We start from the raw sequence: 21,769 nt of genomic DNA on the forward strand, positions 1-21,769 counted from the left end.
TGTATAACCACAACCAGTAAGCAAGTTGAACATTTCTAAGTTTCCTAGTCATGACTAGCACGTGAACGTGGCATTAGCCTGTCTCATGCTTCCCAGTCGAAACAGTTCACGCATATCTTATGTTGACATTTTGTGATGTTTTTGTTCGTTTTGGTATTGAAGCACGTAACAAATGCACGTTCAAAACAACTGGGAGCTCGGATTCCTCAATTAAGTGTTAATTGTTATTCAACGAGAGCCAATAGTTTCTATGCAATTTTTTTCACTTGATAAATACTGCACCACACATCTTGGTGAGATGTGAAATTTCGAGACTAAGACCTCAGCAAAAACATCAAAATGCATTACAGACTTGTAGATTTTCCTTAGATGAATTCTGACTATCTTGAGGAAGTGTATACTGGCTATGTTGTTATGGTATTTCAGGGACAAACAGAAATATTGCAGCTTTTTTGTTGTTGATTTTTCAACAAAGGTCTTTTAATAAGGACGTGTGCGAGCCACAGACGTTCGCCTCGCCTAGCCGAGTTCTGCTAGGAGCAAACCGAACCTAGTATGCAGGCACCTTTAGAATCCTGCATGACAGAGGGCCATCACAGCCATAGCCATGTATTTAGAGTCTATATCTAAATACGCTGAGTGTATAAAACAATAGGAACACCTTCCTGATATTGAGTTGCACTTCCCCTTTTCGCTCAGAACAGCCTCAATTCGTCGGGGCACGGCCTCTACAAGATGTCGAAAGCGTTCCACAGGGATGCTGGCCCATGTTGACACCAATGCTTCCCACAGTTGTGTCAAGTTGGCTGGATGTCCTGTGGGTGGTGGGCCATTCTTGATACACACTGGAAACTATTGAGTATGAAAAACCCAGCAGCATTGCAGTTCTTGACACACTCAAACCAGTGCGCCTGGCACCAACTACTATGCCACGTTCAAAGGCACAATCTTTTGTCTTGGCCATTCACCCTCTGTATGGCACACATACACAATCTGTGTCTCAAGGCTTAAAACTCCTTTAACCGGTCTCCTCCCTTCATCTATACTGATTGAAGTGGATTTAACAGGTGACATCAATAAGGGATCAAAGCATTCACCTGGTCAGTCTATGTCATGTAAAGAGCAGGTGTTACTAATGTTTTGTACACTCAGTTTGTACTGTATGGCTCTGGTCAGAATTATATGACAATGACCTTCACAATCAGGAATGGAATAATTTCAGTCTACATAACTCTTTACTAACATAAACGAAGACAGCGACTTTTCCACCAAAAATGTTAACGTTCAAATATGGAGAATGATTTCAATGACAGGGGAGAACATTTGAATCTAAAAAATAAGATATTATATTTAATTAGAAAATAGCATTTGAGTAGGCCTAGGAAGAGGATATGTAAAATATCAAAGTGTGGAACAATTTGGTCCAGGAAACTTTTGGCTGTGTTTGCTGTAAACTATACCACTGGATTTTACATTTGCTGTTATAGCCTTGATATACACTACCGTTCAAAAGTTTGGGGTCACTTAGAAATGTCCTTGTTTTTGAAAGAAAAGCAATTTTTTTGTCCACTAAAATAACATGAAATTGATCAGAAATACAGTGTAGACATTGTTAATGTTGTAAATGACTATTGTAGCTGGAAACGGCTGATTTTTAATGGAATGTCTACATAGGCATACAGAGACCCATTATCAGCAACCATCACTCCTGTGTTCCAATGGAATGTTGTGCTAGCTACATTAGCTACAGAGTAGCAAAGAAAAAGCAATTTCTCAGACTGGACAATAAAACTAAAATATTAAGAAGGGCAAAAGAACACAGACACTGGACAGAGGAACACTGGACAGAGGAACTTTGCCTAGAAGGCCAGCATCCCGGAGTCGCCTCTTCAGGGTTGACGTTGAGACTGGTGTTTTGCTGGTACTATTTAATTAAGCTGCTAATTGAGGACTTGTGAGGCGCCTGTTTTTCAAACTAGACACTAATGTACTTGTCCTCTTGCTCAGTTGTGCACCGGGGCCTCCCACTCCTCTTTCTATTCTGGTTGGAGACAGTTTGCACTGTTCTGTGAAGGGAGTAGTACACAGCGTTGAACGAGATCTTCAGTTTCTTGGCAATTTCTTGCATGGAATAGCCTTCATTTCTCAGAATAAGAATAGACTGATGACTTTCAGAAGAAAGGTCTTTGTTTATGTCCATTTTGAGCATGTAATCAAACTCACAAATGCTGATGCTCCAGATACTCAACTAGTCTAAAGAAGGCCAGTTTTATTGCTTCTTTATTCAGGACAACAGTTTTCAGCTGTGCTAACATAATTGCAAAAGGGTTTTCTAATGATCAATTAGACTTCTAAAATGATAAACTTGGATTAGCTAACACGACATGCCATTAGAACACAGGAGTGATGGTTTCTGATAATGGGCCTCTGTACACCTATGTAGATATTCCATTAAAAATATGCCGTTTCCAGCTACAACAGTAATTTACAACAATTAACAATGTCTACACTGTAGATCAATTTGATGTTATTTTAATGGACAAAATATATATATTTGATTTCAAAAACAAGGACATTTCTAAGTAACCCCAAACATTTGAACAGTGGAGTATTTCAACACTTTTTTTCGAGGTGATAATATCTGATAGTAAAACAATTCATGCCATGAATGAGAATAACCCCATTTATAATGCCCAAATCATTTCTCGTATCCACATTTTTTGTTTGTGTTGCCATGAAGTTTCTTTCAGACCGGATCTCACCTGAGATCTGCTCCTACCAACTGGAAGGTTTCTTACCTTGATGAGTTTCACATGTGGGAACCAACTTCTCAAAATGCAACTGAAACTGTCCGCCATGGACCTCCCTAAGACAGAGGTACATTTAGAATCTGGGGCCCAACATGGCACCATCTTCTCTCTCACCAATAAGGTCATTGGGTGATGAGTATATGACATTGATAGCTCCCTGCATTCATCACTCATTGCAAGCTTCACTTCAATAAGCAGCCTCAAGACTATTATATTGTGCTTCACATGACTCCATAATCTGTCTGGCTAACTAGATCATTGGCCAGGTCCTTGACAAAGCATCCATGCAAATTCTTCTAAAGGAGTTAAACCTCCCTAACGCATCATCTGGGGTTTCCTCCATCTCCCCAGTGAGCTCTGTGGCCCCTCAGGATTGCACACTGCTGGCCGAAGCCACTGGTGAACTACAGATTCCTGTCAGTGATGACGCCCTCTAGCCTTTCCACTGCTACAGGTGGGAGGAAGCAGATTACAGGACTTCCAGGGACTCCGGAGAGCACTGAGAGAGGGCAGAGGAAAGTAGAGGAAGCCTTTAAGCATTACTAAGCACTCGGTTGTACTTGTACTCTGTATTTCATTTCTCATATATTGTAGCAATACATCCCGTCAATATAGAATGTTGTTGAAAAAAAAAAAAAAATGGTGAATTACACGTTTTTTTTCTACTTCGGTTTTTGTCTTTTCAGGCTCACTGAGTTGCTAAGGCAGAGGAAAAGAGGAATAATCTGCATCATATTTTTTTATTTGAACATTTTATTGTCGTTTTTAAAATTGTTTTGAACGTTGAAGAATGTTCAGTAAATTAATTGAAACCATAAGTAGGCCTACTGTCTAATTAGAGTATAAAACTTGCACGAACAATAGAAATGCAGGTTAAGCATGAAGTTGCACTATTTCAAAGCACAAATTTAACTCAAAGGACCTATTTATCTTTGACAAAATACAACACATTTCACAACATCAACTGAATAAAGAAAAACATATCAAACAGATACATTCTTGAATATCTGAGTCCAAAAGGAGATTTTCTACACATTATTATTATTATTATTATTATTATCTTCATAATAGAAGATTATAAACAACATTACATTTCCTGGTGTGCACGATCTGACACAGCATTTCTACATTTTATCATCACAGACATAACAAATAATTTTTTACAGAACTGTCCCACACGCTAAAAACTAGATTGTGATTGAGAGAGCGAGAGAGAGAGAGAGAGAGATGGAGCGAGACAGAGGGAGAGAGAGATGGTGTTTTCATAGTGTGCAATAGACATTGTTAATATAAATATACATGGCTCTGGCAAATAGAGATATAGGGAGTCAACTCAAATTGAGAGAGAAAAAGGCTGAGAGAGAGATGAATAGAACATTGCATGCAGTTTTCAGTCAGTTCTCACGTGCTAGTTCTAATATATGGGCTCCTCAAAGGAGGAAGGACCATACTTTGCCGTCCCTTAAATGTAGAAGGACCATAGATGTTGGTCCATGTTACAAAAAAGGGTGAAGTGTAGGATAAAGTTGCCCCTAAACGCTGATCTTCAGTTAGTTTTGCAGGGGAAGCTGATCCTAGATCTGTACCTAGGGGAACTTTTACCCCAGAGCACTTTATATAATCATGGTCTATATATGAGCTGCTATTCCTGGCTCTCCCCAAGCTGGCTGTATATCTCCTGAAAAGTGGGTCTCTGTTTGGCATTTCTCCTCCAGCAACCCAGCATCAGGCTGCTATAGACCGCATCAGGGCAACAGGCAGGCCTCGGCAGGTACACCTGAGAAGAAAATTACAGGAAAAACACATTTTTACAAAATAACCAGATTTTGGATGTTTTGTCACACATATTTCACTCATAGAACAACACACAGTGAATGTCTGTCAACCCCAACAGTGAGCAAACTGTAACATGCTGACCAGACCGGACAAGTTGAGTGTGCGAGCATTGCAAAATAAATGTAGAAATCCATGTTATTCAATTATTGCACCCACACTGCTCGCGCGCGCCAAGAGCGTCTGCGAAGCCAAGGGCTAAAATAGAAGTCATTCCTATTTCTGACGCAGATCGCACTGCAAGTCTTGCCTCTCCCATCTCCTTATTGGTTTATAGAAGCAGGTCACCCACGTGGGTGATTGAAAGACAAACTGTTTTGCCAGTTGTCGTGGTAATACTATGAAAGTGTAGATGCCAATCACCATATAAGTTTGAAGATGAATAAGCCTGGAAGGAGGAGAGATGACTAGAAACGATTCGGTTGACTGTTTTATGTGTGGATTAATTGTCGGAGTAGAGGACCTTGTGCATTTCGGGTAAAATAACAACTCAATGTTTATTTCCCAGGACAAATTAGCTAGCAACAGCAAGCTAGCTAAATAGGACAAATTAGCTATCAAGTGCAAGCTAACTAGATAAATTGCCATACATGTTTAATGCTTTTCAACCTGTCCCCAAATTATTGTTATTGGTTCAGAGTTTGTTTTGATATTTTAACCTGCGTGTCGTGTTCGCGTTTGGTGTAGGGGGACAAAATAAATGTATGCACGATAGCGCATTTAGCTGAGCAGCAACCTAAAATAATATTTAGTCATGTAGACTGACAAACCTGGTTCTATACCCGTTTTGTTGCATGTACACATATTGCTGCCATAGAACAGTGGTGATTGCATGCCGACATAGTAAACATGTGGTGGCCATACACCGGTACAAAAGGTACTATTTACAACCTAAAAGGGTTCTTAGCTGTCCCCATAGGAAACCAATTTTGGTTCCAGGTAGAACCCTTTCGGGTTCCATGTAAAACCCTTTCCACAGAGGGTTCTACCTGGAACCCAAAAGGGCTCTCCTATTGGAGGACAGCCGAATAACCCTTTTGGAACTCTTTTTTCTAAGAGTGTAGTAAATACACTAGTGTGTAGTCACCTGCTTGCCCTGGTCCCTGAAGAACTCGCCAGTGTTCTCGATGACCTGCTCGTCGGAAAACTGCGAGTAGGGCTGCTTTTCACACAGGGTCAGAATCTCCCACAGAGTCACACCAAAAGCCCACACGTCGCTGGCCATGGTGAACTTACCCTGGGAAAGGCACACAGTCATTTGACTCATATCTAAACACAGGGAAAAATGTTTGGTTGAAAACTACATGCGACAGAACATTACCAGCTAATATCAGCTCTCTCCAAAACTCCTCACCAATAGGATGCTCTCCCATGACATCCAGCGAATAGGAAGAACGGCCCGCCCCTGGATACGGTAGTAGTCACCGCGATACAGGTTCCGGCTCATGCCGAAGTCAGCGATCTTGATGGTGTAGTTCTTGCCCACCAGACAGTTGCGCGTGGCCAGGTCGCGGTGGACAAAGTTGAGAGAGGACAGGTACTTCATCCCAGAGGCTACCTGTGTAGCCATGCTCATCAGGTTGCTATAGCTAAGAGGATATGAGAGTATTGAAAAGTAATTGAACTCTGAACTTAAAAAAATATATATAATGACAAAGAGAGGGCAAGTGTATGTAACATTTTTGCTCCTTTTAAAGTGTTGGCATGACAAACTTTTTAATACTGCGCGATTGCATCGGTTTCCGCATACTGTTATGAAATATATGGATGAAAAAATTGACTTGATAAATAAAAGGTAAGAAAATGAATTACTATTATGATTACAGTATCACCTTTCATAATAACCCTAATCGGGGATGTCATTATCTAGTACAATTATGCAGATGTAACGTACCTGACCGTGGCTTTGTCACTAGATTGTATCTCCTCCACTTCGTCCAATTGATGGCTGGACAAGAACTGGTTAAGGTCTCCATTTTCCATGTACTCCGTGATCATGCAGAGGGGGTCGCTCTCCACACACACTGCCAGCAGGCTGACGATGTTAGGGTCCCTCAGCCGAGACATGATCCTGATCTCCTTCAGGAAGTCATTCCTGTAACACCAGGTGGTAACGGCTATGACGTATTCCAGTCACACTTCACATTAAGTTGCACAAATATACCATGTAGTTTCTCCTTCAATAAGCCATTCTTGTAACTAACACTGGACAACAACAGACACCTGCTAGTAAACCAATCAATCAAATGTATTTCTAAAGCTCTTTTTTACATCAGCAGATGTCACAAAGTGCTGTACAGAAACCCAGCCTAAAACCCCAAACAGCAAGCAATGCAGATGTAGAAGCATGGAGACAAGGAAAAACTCCCTAGAAATGCAGGAACCTAGGAAGAAACCTAGAGGAGAACCAGGCTCTGAGGGGTGGCCAGTCCTCTTCTGGCTGTGCTGGGTGGAGATTATAAGAGTACATGGCCATTAAGGTCAGATTGTTCTTCAAGGTGTTCAAACGTTCATAGATGACTAGCAGGGTCAAATAATAATCACAGTGGTTGTAGAGGGTGTAACAGGTCAGTACCTCAGGAGTAAATGTCAGTTGGTTTTTCATAGCAGACCATTCAGAGGTCGAGACAGCAGGTGCGGTAGAGAGATAGAGTGCTAGTCACACTTTACATTGAGTTGCACAGATAGTTTCTCCTTCGGGAAGTCATTGGTGTGACATAAGATAACGGCTGTGACACCTGCCGTTCACACTTTACCTCGTCACACCATGTAGTTTCACTTTCAAAAAGTCATTCCTGTTACAACGGATGGTAACCGATGTGACACCTGGCAAAATAGGGAAATGCAGTGCTCTTTCCGTTTGTTGATTGGTCAACTTACCTACTCTTACTTGGTAGATTATTGTGAACACATTCTCTGTTACAACTGGCCAATGGCAAGACACCAAGAACACAAAGTGGAAGATGAGGCAAGAACAAGCATTGTAGTCATGCGGATCACAAAAGTAATTTTCCATACTGTAAATCATGTATGTGGCTCTTGTACTTAGGACAGTACAGTTGTCATGGAAACAGTTCCAGATCCAGTGCTCTCACCTTGCGTTCTTGTTGGCGTCCTCCCTCAGTGTCTTCACAGCCACCAGAATAGGTGTGTCATCGCTGCCCTCTACCTCATTTGAACGGTCATTGACCTCTTCAGACAGATCCTTCTCCACAATGTCCTGCATGCCCTCGGCCTCACACAGGTGCACCTGTGGGAAGAAACAAAGGCATTTTACAATTGATGTTTCATCTGTCTAGCAAGAAAGCAAGAGTCATTTGACTTTTGTTTTTTAAATTGCTTTCCTGCATGTTTACACACACACACACACTCACACTCACACTCACTCCCTTTATCGGCAGTTTTATTCCATACCTCTCCAAACTGTCCCTCTCCCAGTTTCTCCTTAAAGGTGAGCTTGTCCCTGGGGAACTCCCTCATGGCCGTGTCCTTCCCAGAGAGCAGACTCATGTTGACGGCCGTGATGGAGTAGGTGTTGCTGCCCGTAGTCCCCTCCTGCAGGCTCACAATGTCTGCCTCGGCATAGTGGGGAGCCCCGTCTGATCCACAGGCCTGGGGTGGTCTGGAGGAGGAGCTAGTCCCTGCTGTGAAGTACACAGAGCATAAGTTTCACACTTCAGTAAGATGTGACCAGATCAAGACCATTGAAATGTTCTTGTGATCCTCCAAGTTAACAACACTGATATTTCTAGCCACAGGCCTGTCTTATGTAATAAGCCACAACCCACAAGTAACTAGGGATCACTATACCCACCATATGAGAAACACTGGCTTGAAAGGACATTTACACTCCAAAATCAAAGTTTGTCATATTTTTTTCACACCTCAAAAGTTAGTCTAACTGTTAAACTTTGATTTTGGATTGTACTTTCCCTTGAATCCACTCACCCAGCTCCTCAGTGGACTGGGCGAACTCGGGCAGCTTGCGGATGAGGCGGGAGGGCTCCTGGTAGTCAGAGGAGCAGAGGGGGAAGATCCTCTCGTAGGTGGAGTTGGAGCCTTCCCCGCTGGACTGGGACGAGTGGTGGAAAGAGAAGGCCTGGGTTTGGACGGCCAGACGGGCCGACAGCTCGTCGTCTAGCATACGTCGCGAAGCCTGGAGGGAAGGGTAGTTACTGTTATAAGCTGTGTGTGTTGTAATGTTTGGTGGCACCAGAGAGAAAAGCTAGAGGGCGCTCTTGGGACAACGGAAGCAATCAATGGCAAAGATAAGAGGTGCATCTTCTAGCTTTTCTAACACTGTGGTTGGCACCAAGTCAAACATTGACAGATGTTGTAATCTTGTGTTTAAGTTTACCTGAGAGGCCATGCAAATCGATGTTTGGGGATACATTACAGCTAATAAGAAACACTTGAGGTAAAAATACTTTTACAAACTTGAATCAACAACTTTGATCAGTGTCATTTGCAGTCTTAGTTTCTGACTTCCTTTTTAGCCCGACAGCAGTATTTATTTTATAACAAGACAGAGAAGTTTCCTCGTAGCTATTAGATCAACCCTAATTATTTCCGCTCTGAAAACACAGGAAAAAAATCTGTTACACACCTTCTCTAGCATCTTCTGCCAGACCTGGCGCCACAGAATGATGACTATGATGGCCAAAAGGATGACGATGATGGCCACCAGGCAGCCAATCAGGATCCGGGTGTTGCTTTCATCCACTTTGTGGATGGGGTCATCTCCTAATGTACCAGAAGGTATAAAATATTTAACAGAAAGCTTTGTTGCTTCCTCCTTCCTTGTTTGCTCAATTCCTTACCTCCCTGTCAAAGCGCATTGGAGCGAAGAATCCAAGATCCCTCACTGAAGGAGTTGAGGATACAAAGATTTGACAGCTTGAAACATTTTATGGCATTATAATATTTATTACAATAAAGGGTGGTCATCAAGACGTTTAGTGCTCACATCACATGTAAGCTTTTCATTAAAAAAACAATAATAATTATAATGTCATCCTCAGTAAGTGTTGTATTTATCATTCATTAATGCTGTTGTAATTTCCCTCATATTTCACTGTAACTAACCTCTGTTCGTCATAATTAATGCAACAGCATTTCAAGAACAGGCAGCAGAGGGCACTATTGAATGCAAAAGGAGACAGAACAGGTAAGAACATAGCTGGAGCTAACCTGGAATAACATTTGTCGGGTGGCCACGTTTGCGGGGAGTCGGAGATGTGTTATAAACTGCTGTCCCTGCTGAAAGAGGGGGGGGGGGGGGGGGGGGGGCGAGAGAGATAGAGAGGGAGAAAGAGGAGAAATGTCATCATCTATTTTGAAACAGAGTGGAACGGGGAGAGACACCACCTGAACTAAAACACAATATGTTTTTCGTTCCCTGTTACAAAAATGTTTAGTTACAGTGAGCCCTAATGAACACGACCCAGGCAACTCAAGTCTCACCTGACTGGAAGGCCACCTCGCTGATCATCATCCAGGCCTCGTTGAAGGCAAAGCGGCACTTGATGGCACTGGCCATGCGGTCCCCCAGGGGCACGGTGATGAACCGGGCGCTCTGGCTGACCTGGTCCACCGGGAGACGTAAGGACACTGGCTGGGACTCCCAGTCCAACTCGGACGTACGGAAGTAACACGAGGCCTGCCGAAACATTCTCACGCCACGGCTGAACATGTTATTGCAGTGGACCTACGGAGAGAGGAGGAGAACTATCAACTATAACACTCGAGTGTAGAGTGTACTGTGGTATACTGTCTGTCACTGCATGGTTTGAAGTACAAATTGGATGTCCAGGTGCTATTCAGCCAATGACGAAACAATTGGAGGCTGAAGTTGTTGGACGTATGCCTAAATATTTAGCCACTCTTGAAGGACAAAACAGACCTCCACATATGCCTGAATACGGTATCTCTTGCACACCTACTGAGTGGACCAATGACACAAGGTTATGGTCGGTCTGAAATTACATCAACAAAACCAGAATTTCAACCCGTTTTGCCCAGTTTTTCCCGTTGGGAACATGGTAAAACCACATCCTTTCTCCACCTCCTTTTGTACAAGTTGACCTCTCACCTTCATCGAGGTGAAGTTGCGGACGCGGTCAAATTCGAAGGTCATCTCCACGTAGCCCTTAGGGAAGCTCTCATTGGTCCAACCCACATAATCGTATCCGGGCCACACGCCGTACACGTGACTGTGGAGGAAGTCATCAAGACCCCACGTCCCATCAGTCAGCTGGCCCAGGCCTTCCTCCATACTGGGGGGAGAGAGGAGAAAGGACCGTTACTCCCATCCACTACGGTTGTGCCCTTGAGCATGGCACTTAATCCCTAACTCATACCGAGGGGAGAAAGGAAAAAAGGAGGTCTATCGTTACTATCATGCCTGTGTTGAATCCACTTGTGTCTTGCACGTCATCATTTCACACTATCATACTGACCCGAACCGTATTGTGCTGGCTTGGATATTTTCCTTTCACATGGATCTTTTCTGCACGGTTCCAAAAACTATGGTGGATACAAAACCAGGCCAGGGCAGGACAGCTTGGCTCCGCATAGCTCAGTAGTGTGACAAGAGTTGTCCACAGAATCCTCACATGGGCCAAGAACAGCTCACAACTTTGTTAAATAGTACCTTCGGGTCAGAGTCACTTAGGATGTGGACCATTTAACGCTCCTTAACAGTTTTGTACTTAGAAAAATGCCACTGTTGAAGTACAAATATACTAAAACAAACCCAACGGACTGTAGACCCATGGATCCATCGTAGACCGAGTCATTGAGGTGGACGTCCAGGCCTCTGTAGGTCATCTCCTGGCCGGCCGGAGCACTGTAGGACACCAGGCCATCTGCAATAACACACAGCCAGGGACAGGTCAAAGGAAAGGTCACAATCAATGACAGTGGCCGTTTTACATCCGCCTGGTCTAAATTTAGCTTTACATTCCAACTCTGGGAGCATCTCTTTTCTTTCAGTTTCATATACGGAAAGGATGTAGGATGGGATTAGATATAGGATGTAGGATAGAATGGGATTAGATATAGGATAGGATGGGATTAGATATAGGATATGGGATTAACTATAGGCTGTAGGATAGGATGGGATTAGATATAGGATAGGATAGGATTAGATTAGATATAGGATGTACTGTAGTGTGTCTGACCTAGCCATTCACAGCCATAGAGCTCTACCCTCATGCACACGATCATGGAGTGGTCTGTGATTGGCATGAAGCGTACGAAGCGGGCAATGATGGGTGGCTCTAGGTCCTTCAGCACCACGTCATAGGCATTCATGTTCCCCTCGATCACCTGCAGACAGGAACAGGAAAGGGCATCATCATCCTCATCCAAAAACTACAGTCACTAAACATCGAATGCCAACAAACACAGCCAGACAAGAATGGAAGTTATTGAAAAGTCACACCAATCACAAAGCCAATCAAAGCAAGATTGTGCAACCAATGGAGTAGTCCCAAAAGTGAAAACCCAGCCCAACAGTTGGGCCCCAACTGGCACTCCAGGCTGGCTCAATCAAACACTCAAAGTATTTGAAAGAAAACTTATACTCTTTGAACCCAGCCCTGAGAGCAAAAGGACATTGAATCAACATTGGAAAAACATTGAAAGCAGATGTCAGAATGGATTCTGGTAGTATGGACACTAGTTTGCATCTGCTCACCTGCCTGCCTTTCCTGTCGTGCCAGGCCACCCAGCGGCTGCCGTCACGGCTGTACTTGATGCGGTAGCGCTGGGCAAACTCATTGCCCATGCCGTCGGCGTGGCGACCCTGGGTGCCCACGAGCGTGATGAAGTGCAGCGAACGCAGGTCCACCTGGAGGAAATCCTTCGGGCCGCCTGCGTCCGTCTCTGCCATGATGTTAGGGCACCATGCCCCGTCACCATCTCCATCGTCAAAGTCCAATCTGAGGAGGAGAGGGGGAAGGAAGGGAGGAAGTAGTAGGAGTAGAAGGGAATAGCATATTAGAAGGGAGTATAATATTTAGTCAATTGAATAATAAAAATGCCTTCCTCCCTTATTTTAAGGAATCACTGATCTGACAAGGTTGGATTGGTGAAGGGCAATAAGGCAGGCAATCTTGCCTTCACTCAGACAGTACAGTCAGTACTCTGATTACCTGACGGAAAAGAGTTCAGAGTGTGTAGGCGACTACAATATGGTGACAATGTGGATAGCATACCTGCCATATCTTGCTGCTGTAGACTCTGACCACTGACTAGAAGCAGAGATATCCTCATCAAGAATCTGTCCTCCAGTCATACCCAGAGGATACCGACACACACCTAAAAGCAGATACAGTGTTATAGATGCATGTTCTTCGGGTCAGGTGTTTTTTTCCTGACTATGTGGCCTGATCAGGGAAAAACTCCAGGACCTAGTTAAAAGCTATGACAATGGCAAATGAAACAGATTCAACTCATGTCATCAACAAGTCACTGAGATGTTTGGTGTGTGTGTGTGTGTGTGTGTGTATCTATGCACGGCAACGTATTCCCGAAGTCCATGAGTGTGCCACACTGCACATGCATTTGGTAGGAACTGGCTTGAGTCAGAACTGAAGTGGACAGGGCACAACCCTCCCCCAGCTTCTTCCTTTAGGCCTGGGAGGCCCCACTGAAACAGAGGCATCACTATGTAGGTGCCAGTCCAAGCAAAAAGAGTAGGGAGGGGCCCCTTCAGTTTTCCTCCTCTTTATTTTGCATCTCTTTTTCTATCTTTTGTACCAGAGCCAAAGTCACAGACAGTTTTAGACTTAGTGCTGTAACCATTGTAAAACTCTAATTGCTCAAGATATTATTACGGTGGTTTAAAACAACATTTATTATAGCAAGAAAGGTGCTTGTGTGTGCGTGTGTGTCTGTGTGTGCGTGCGTGTGTGTGTGAGAACAAATGGCTTCTTCGCCTACTGTGTCAGTGATCAAATCAAATCACATTTTATTTGTCACATGCGCATGAATACAACAGGTGTAGTAGACCTTACAGTGAAATGCTTATTTACAAACCCTTAACCAACAATGCCGTTTTAAGAAAATTAAGTGTTAAGTAAAAAAATAAAATGCCAAAAAATAAAAGTAACAAATAATTAAAGAGTAGCATTAAAAATAACAATAGTGAGGCTATATACAGGAGGTACCGGTACAGAGTCAATGTGCGGGGGCACCGGTGAGTCGAGGTAATTGAGGTAATATGTACATGTAGGTAGATGTAGTTAACTTATTGTGCATAACTGTTAACTCTGTCCTACTCTTACTGTACCTGCCTATTACCCTTCATTCTGGATCTGCTTACAACTCAAAGTAACACTGAAACATAGAAATAGACTTTGAGAGCTTGTGGACAAAATATGCTTCATACAGTGAAACTATTTCAAGTGGAAAAGTCCAGGAGAGGTAGGTTATGAATGAGTGCCTCTCCTGTCACCCTGCTCCTTAGCACTGACACAGACGGACGAACACACACACACACACACACAGGCACACACCAGCAGCTCACTCCATACCTCCAGCAGCCTTTTTCTCCATCAGCCTCTTTTCTCCTGCCCCTACAGCTTTTCAGACATTTCCTGAATGCCCCCAGCCTGTGAATGGTTTGCCTGTTCTATTCTACATATTTGCTGTCTGACCAATCGACCAATGGCTAAACCCCACACACGCACACTTACACACACACACCTTGACGGTGATGACCTAACCAGCCCAGTATCTCCATCATGTCAACACCTTGACTTGACTACAATGTGGTAATATCCCCTTCAGTTAGACGTATGTACTGTATAAACAAAGGCTTTTGAAAATGCAGAGACATGAACATCTTAAAATGAGTAAACAAACACTTAACATCCTTTTCAGATATACTGAGTCAACCAAATCAAGCTGCACTGTCTTGGCCTCGGTTACACATCCACTGTAGTTGCTGGGACCATGCTGGAGAGGGCATCTAAGCCAGCACAGTGCAGCTCTGATAGTGTGAAAAGGCTATGAGTTGACTTCCATGTACAGTACCTGGGTTGACTTGGGTCCTTACAGCAGTGAGGAGGAATAGCAGGAAGCTATGTCTTATCTGTAGAGCCTTCATCTCAGAGGCAGGAGCTGAACACCTGACAGAATGTTTCACAAGTTCAGTATAACAACAACAACAGCAACCACAATATGTATGTAATGATATGTACGTAGGGGTTGTACTTGTACCATCCGTTGGTCAATGCTAGCCTTCGCTCTAATCTCGACTTTTTTCTCTATTATAAATAGAAATGCTGGTAAATGAGCTTTTATTGTTGAAAGAAATGATGAAAGAGATTGGTGTGTTTTTTTTTCACACCATCTAATAAAGGCATGGAGGTGTTCAATGACGGAGATGTACTTGTTTAAAATATATCACTTGATGGTTTCATTTCAGAGACAAATGATCATGGTTTTTGCTAAATGCTATATATCCTGTCCTGCGTTAGGCCTATATCCGCCTCATTCTAAGAGCAATAGGTAATACTGCTACGTTTTACACAGTCAAATGTAACAAAGAACTACATGAAGAACTGTACAAATGATACATTTGTGACATCAATATCATTATATATATATATATATATATATATATATATCATTCACTACAGTAATATGAGATCTGTATGTACAACATTTACATTTGACATTTTAGTCATTTAGCAGATGCTCTTATCCAGAGCAAATTACAGTAAGTGCATTCATCTTAACGTGAGACAACCACATTCAAATATACAGGATGCGAACATTCCATTCCAGCTAAACAATGGATATAGGCTATAGAGTTTAGCAAAAATCAAAAAATATATCCTACACATCTGTGAATTAGAAATCTGAGACCAGTCATTTTTTTTAAACACACATGAAGGTGTGTTTAACCCACAAGCAATCACTTCTGATGAAAAAAAAACCCACAAACGTGAAAAATTGGTGGATATAGCGTTTTGGAAATAAACTCTTAATTCATGATTCATATATTTGACCAGTTTAATGTCCCCTGCCAAGAACTAAAATGTCCCTTCGGTATAATGATGAAGATTGACGATTTATCGATCAATCGCTAGATTGATTGATCCAATGCATCAGGGTAGGCTCAATTCAATATCAATCCAGTCAATTCAGGATATGAATTGAAATTCAATTCAAGGAATGAAAACAGGCATCCATTCGCCATTAGGATTTTCAATTCACTCTTTATGGAGTTGAAATGGAATGGACCTCAACCAAACAACGCAGACAGTATACAAAGAAGACCCCCTAAACACGGTCTTAGATTGTGCATCTATCTAAGCCATTGGTTCCAACCAGCGGCAGACATACACAGAGACCCCCTTGTACGGTCTACTCAGGTAATTGACTACCCCTCCATCCACAGTACATGCAGTATAAGTCCCCAATGCTTATTTATCTTTTAAAAAGCCTGTAAATGTCTCTGTGAAATATGTCTACTGCACAAATATGCTCTACATGGCTACCCTCCTGTACTTTCAGTAATTTATGTGGTGAGTTTACCCCAAAAATGTGAGTGGGGGGGAAAAGTACTGACTGTGTGGTTCTGTGTAGCCCTGGTGAGTTGGTGAATTCACATGGACGCTAATCTGATGCCCACGGATCCTTGCTGTAAAGTGCTGCCTTTGTGCTTTTGTGTGGTCCTGTCCTGCGTTAGGCCTATTTCATCATGCTAAACTCGGACTGCTCTCTGCCTCAGTTGGGTGTGTGTATGTGTAGGGGCAGGAGTTTTCCTCTGGTCAGGTCAGAAAACTCTGGGCCCTAGTTATAATAATGTGTGATTAGAAAAATAACCTCGGCGTTTAGGTCATATCCACCATGGTTAATATACTAACAATGTTAATGTCCATGTATCACTTACATGTCAATACTGACACTGGCAGGTCAGGTGACTAGTGTATTCAAATAAAGTATCAAAATGAACATAAACATTGAAATAAAGTCAATCATTAGAAGAGAATGGAATTCCACTTTTTTCCTCAAGCAAATAAAATAACGATAAAATAGTGAACTATTATCTAAAGGAAAATAACTTATTTTTGTTAAACAACTTATTTATATTTACATGTCAATCAAGATTGGGAGGTACCAGCTCAACTTTTCTCAGCTTTCAATTCCATTGATGACAAATACACCCATAGCTGTCACCGAAACGTGGCTACTAGCAGTGTCAAAATACAATGCCAAATGACGTTCTATAAAAGTAAGAGTAATCGAGGAGAATAATGACCACACTTACTTTTCACTGCCTTCCCAAAATCCTTAGTAGTCCAGGGGAATATTATTCCATAATCGACTGGATAAAATTATTCCAAAGTCTATTACACTGTAATATACTTTCTTCCCGGGATAGACTTTCTGAGAAAGAAGGAGGAAAAGGGCTGATGTAAAAGCAAGCTCTCTCACTAGAGGAAAGAGAAATGGGGAAAAAAAATGAAATAAAAATAACACACTCTGGGATTCTTTGGTGTGACGCCAAAAAGCCCCAGAATTCCACCTGATGCACATAAGGTTTCAATTATGGCCTGGAGAGCTGTAAGGGAGCTAGTTTAGAGCAGGCTTCTGTTGAGCAGCCAAGTGCTACTGAAGAAGGACCCGAGTTTACATTCATCCTGTGGAAACCTGTTCATTACTGTGGGTGTGATGGGGTTTTATAGGGCTTCTAAAAGTATCATGCAGAATGTAGGCCAAAAAAGAAACATTGCTGGACAGAGAAGTCAAATCATGTCTGACTGAACTTGGATGATCCTTTTCTGCTATTTATTGAAGTGTTATTGATCTTTTTTTCAACTGTCTGAAAAAAGTAATGTCCACTCTTTGTTTACTGACAGCAGTGAGTGGATCTCACCAGTTTTTCAACAGTGGTTCTTTTGTGTTCAGCTCATGCCAATTTAGCATAGATTGAGACACTGACCTGGAACTGCCTCACCTCAGTAATGGAGTTTACCATGAGAGGGCAGCAGGGACGGCTCCAAGGGGGCCGAATACTTTCGCAAGGCACTGTATATATGGTTTCCGGATACTCCCGTAAAGCCCAGCTAATTCGCTATCTAGCTAGCTTTGTTTGACCCTGATTAATGCTCAGTTGACAAAGATACAGTCGTTCAAGAGATGGCCGCCCGCGTCATTGGCGTGCCATGAAGGCTTCGCTCTCTGAACAAATATGGTGTCCTAAAGGATATACAACACCCCTAATGAAATAGTGAAGTCTTGTTACCTTCTGGGATCTCGGAGGGGATACGAACGTGATTTGACTCGTTCAAACAACGTTTAGGGTGAGATTTCCTTGGTTTGCAAATTGAACGAGTGGAAATACACAATCGATTGTGCATGATATATGGACCTTTTCAGGATATGAAAAAGGATTTTATCTAATAAAACAACACTTCATGTTATCTCTGGGACCTTTTGGATGATAAATCAGAGCAAGATTTCAGAATGTAAGTACACATTTCACCTTCAGAGATGAATTTATCAAACCTATTGTGTTGAAAAACGTGTTTTGTTGTTAGGAGCTCTCCTCAAACGATAGCATGGATTTTTTTCGCAGTAATAGCTACTGTAAATAGGACAGTGCAGTTATATTAACACAAATTTTACCTCTCAGCCGATATAAGAGACTTCTATGTGCCGACATGTGTTGTTACTCTAAAATCTGTGATCTTAATATAACGCGCTGCATGATTGACGGAATGCCGATCCTTTTAAAAAGAGGAGGATCCCATCAGCTTTCTATAGGCTAGTCCTAATATATTTACATCTCAACTTTCCTAATATTAAGCACATCGCTTGTCTTTACAACAGGAGTATAGCCTACCTGGCTGGCATGAACATGAACCTCGGGGAAAGTGTCCTCCAAGTGCATAGATTACATGTATTTCCCCCCCTGCACCTGTATCGAGACAGGTGCATGATAATGGCCCATTTTCAATCCTTAACAAATTTCACACATATTATTTAGTATATGTAAAGGCACGATTAAATCAAGAATAGTCTGATGGGTGACAATATTAGCCTATCACTTGTGAATTATATATTATTACTTGTGAATGATGCCTTGTGTAAGGCAAGAAACAATGCATACCTTTATAGAGCTAATTTTTCAAATCTTAGTCCCACACCTCATGTAGCCTAGCCCATAGGCCTATATGTTTTGATAAGGTTTGTATCAGAACTAAAGTGGCCAAATAACCTATTCAAATGAAGCACATTAATCCGCTTTACAATAGGTGTAGAGTCTAACTGTCATACATACACACTGCGTGAGTTTTAAGTTTGGGGAAGATCATTTTCACCATAAAAATGCAACTATAATAAAATCATTACATGCATAATCGCATTTGCGGTCACTTTTGATAGTGGTGTTTTCCCGCTAATGGAACATTCGCGCTTGTAGCCTACTGCCGTGTGCACATTGTTGCGCTTATAATGTGAAGAAAAAGCCTAATAGTTTAGCAACATTTTAAGCTAATCGTTTTGATCTGTTGTGTCAGCCTCATTGCATAAAAAAGGGTTTTGATGCTAGTAGTTGTATTAATTTGGGATCTATGGAATCCCACAACTGTCCCAGATTTTGTTTGGAATATTTATTTCTCGCACAGAAAATAATAGGTTGACTTTTGTATTATGGGGAGGGTAGATTGACATACGCTAGTGATTTTGCTGTTCGTTAGGCCTACTCATCTTGTTGGCTGACGAAAAGTAAATGTGGACAGTTCTTCCAATATCTTCAATATGCGTCCCCGATGTGTTTGTCTTCACTTGTAGCCTGTGAGAAAGACCCAATCACGTGACGGAGAGCCACGTGAGTGAGAGGTGCTTCACAGCACACAGCACGCAGTTAGAGGGGAATTTCAATGATTCTATTCAGTCCAAGGGCACAACTGCCACTGGCTGCAAAAGGCCTGGATTTTTTTGTGGGCATTACGGCAACACAAAGAGGATGCGCGTCGGGTTAATCGAGGCATTATCAAGTTTTTGTCAAATTGTGAATAAGAGACTGATGAAGTGTGTACAGCCTGCAGGAAAAAAGCAGATCTCATGCCTCCCATTCAACAATTTTTCAAATCATCATTAGAGGTGCATCATGCAGCCTTAGAATTCATACAAAATCAAACTATATAACCCAATGTTTGTATCACAACTAAAGTTACACAAATAACTCAAAATGAAGCACATAAGAGTACCTGTTTCTTTGTTAATCGCTCAAAACAGAATAGCCGCATGTGCGCACTCCCTCAAATGGTTTGGAGAAAATATCCTTTCTATTTTATTCAGCTTTGTTTGATTTTTGTATTCTTCATACTCTAAAATACTATAAAATAATGCCACAGAATTCAAAGCAAATCTAGCCTGCTAAATGAGTGTAGCCCACAACCATATGGCATAGTCAGATCAGGACCTAAAATAACTCAGACTATGCTATTCTGTTCTTCTGAAATATACATTTTCTTCATAACATGTTTCCTCAGACCTGTCCAAAATAAATAATGTATTTATTGTGAAAGTGTAGGCTATATTATATGGATTTATTAGACTTTTTAAAGTGTAGACACTTCAAAGGTCTGCATCAGTGGCAGTGGCAGCCAGGAGATGCTAAATGTGTTTATGTTAATTAATGGTCAATTAGAACAGACTCTATTTGTCAAGGCATGGAATCTACAAAGTGTTCCACAGGGATGCTGGCCCGTGTTGACTACAATAATTCCCATAGTTGTGTCAAGTAGGCTGGATGTCCTTTGGGTGGTGGACCATTCTTGATGCACATCGAAAACTGTTGGGTGTGAAAAACCCAGCAGCGTTGTAGTTCTTGACAAAACCGGTGCATTTGGCATTAAATCTTTTGTCTTGCCCCTTCACCCTCTGAATGGCACACACATATTATTATCCATGACTCAATTATCTCAAGGCTTAAAAATCCTTCTTTAACATGAAGTGGATTTAACAAGTAAACATCAATAAAGGATCATAGCTTTCACCTGGATTATGGTGGATTCTGTCATGGAAGGAACAGGTGTTCTTAAGGTTTTGTACAGTCAACTCTGAAATTTCAAAGTGGAAATTACAAACTTCAACACTACAAGTTTATAATTTTCTGCATTGTAGGAAAGTTCTTCAGCAAAAGGGTGACCAAATTAAGATCCCACATCTGTTGTTTGACTTAGTGGTAGTACGTTTGAGTTTTTGGTAGTATGTTTGAGTTATGATAGTTAGTGTTGGTTTACTTGGAGTTAGTTTTAGTTTGTGATAGTTGGTGGTTACTGGGAGTTAAAATGAGTTAGTGATAATAGTATCAGGTATGAAGGTAAGACCCAGATGCAGACAACGTCGAAATAACAATGGTTTAATAATCCAACAGGGGCAGGCAATAGGCAGGACAAGGCAGGAAGGGGTCAGTAAACCAGAGGTGGGGCAACGGTACCGGACGATAGGCAGGCTCAGGGTAAGCAGAGGTCAATAATCCAGAGGCAGGCAGGCTCAGGGTCAGGCAGAGTGGTCAGGCAGGCAGGCTCAGAGTCAGAACAAAACCAGGAGGGCGAGAAAAAGAGAGACTGGGAAAAGCGGGAGCTGAGACAAAAATGCTGGTTCACTTGACAAACAAGACAAACTGGCAACAGACAAACAGAGAACACAGGCATAAATACACAGGGGATAATGGGGAAGATGGGCGACACCTGGGGGGGGGGGGGGACAATCACAAAGACAGGTGAAACAGAAAAGGGTGTGACAAATGGTGGTTATTGGGAGTTACTGCACACACAATTAATCATGTAGAAAAACATCTGGATCCTGGTCCTCCTATCAGATCTGTCTGATTAACATTTTTCACACACAACATTGATCAGCTGTGAATCAACTGTGAACATCATAGGGATTTCGGAAGTAAAGGAAGAATGGCAGTCTTGGCAATATGGTATTCAATATGTATACATCGAAAGTTAAATTATATCACTATTAAATTATATTGTTATTAAATTATATTCTGTTGTGAATGTTGCTCAATGTTTTCTTGAAAGTGCTTTTAGGAAAGCAACAGATTAATCAAAAGTTCTCGCACTAGCCTACTCATCCATGTTTAC

At 42.0% G+C, this 21,769-nt stretch overlaps 1 protein-coding gene across 5 annotated transcripts; it reads right to left on the reverse strand.

The window, feature by feature from the left end:
* Positions 1-3,463: 3,463 nt before the first annotated feature.
* LOC110530033 (discoidin domain-containing receptor 2) lies at positions 3,464-17,316 on the reverse strand. 5 transcript variants are annotated; one of them, XR_002474474.3, is made up of 17 exons: positions 16,930-17,155; positions 14,685-14,779; positions 12,863-12,965; positions 12,343-12,586; positions 11,825-11,972; positions 11,398-11,509; positions 10,735-10,918; positions 10,107-10,350; positions 9,834-9,902; positions 9,250-9,386; positions 8,592-8,799; positions 8,058-8,287; positions 7,739-7,893; positions 6,538-6,738; positions 5,965-6,232; positions 5,731-5,880; positions 3,464-4,587 (listed from the first exon to the last, which is right to left on the reverse strand). XR_002474474.3 is itself a non-coding variant. In XM_021612800.3 (17 exons), exons 2-17 carry the CDS (start codon positions 14,755-14,757, stop codon positions 4,453-4,455), a joined length of 2,628 nt encoding a protein of 875 aa, XP_021468475.2. In that variant the 5' UTR covers positions 14,758-14,779; positions 16,930-17,316; the 3' UTR covers positions 3,464-4,452. The 5 variants fall into 5 exon arrangements, 4 of the variants coding, with proteins under 4 accessions (XP_021468475.2, XP_036841488.2, XP_036841487.2 ...); XM_021612800.3 differs by having other exon boundaries at positions 5,998-6,232; positions 16,930-17,316; XM_036985593.2 differs by having other exon boundaries at positions 5,998-6,232; positions 11,407-11,509; positions 16,930-17,112.
* Between the last annotated feature and the right edge of the window lie 4,453 nt (positions 17,317-21,769).

The sequence above is a fragment of the Oncorhynchus mykiss genome, chromosome 8 (genome assembly GCF_057628025.1).
Source record: "Oncorhynchus mykiss isolate SJ-2025 chromosome 8, ASM5762802v1, whole genome shotgun sequence".
In the NCBI taxonomy this organism is placed as follows: domain Eukaryota; kingdom Metazoa; phylum Chordata; class Actinopteri; order Salmoniformes; family Salmonidae; genus Oncorhynchus; species Oncorhynchus mykiss.

What these genes read in the sequence shown, in the direction of transcription:
- LOC110530033 (XM_021612800.3), bottom strand. Translation starts at nt 14,757, where the DNA reads ATGAAGGCTCTACAGATAAGACATAGCTTCCTGCTATTCCTCCTCACT. An exon ending in AAGGACCCAAGTCAACCCAG is followed by an intron (nt 12,966 to 14,684) that starts GTACTGTACATG and finishes ATCTGCTTTTAG; the next exon opens with GTGTGTGTCGGTATCCTCTG. An exon ending in TCAGGGACCAGGGCAAGCAG is followed by an intron (nt 4,588 to 5,730) that starts GTGACTACACAC and finishes TTTTCTTCTCAG; the next exon opens with GTGTACCTGCCGAGGCCTGC.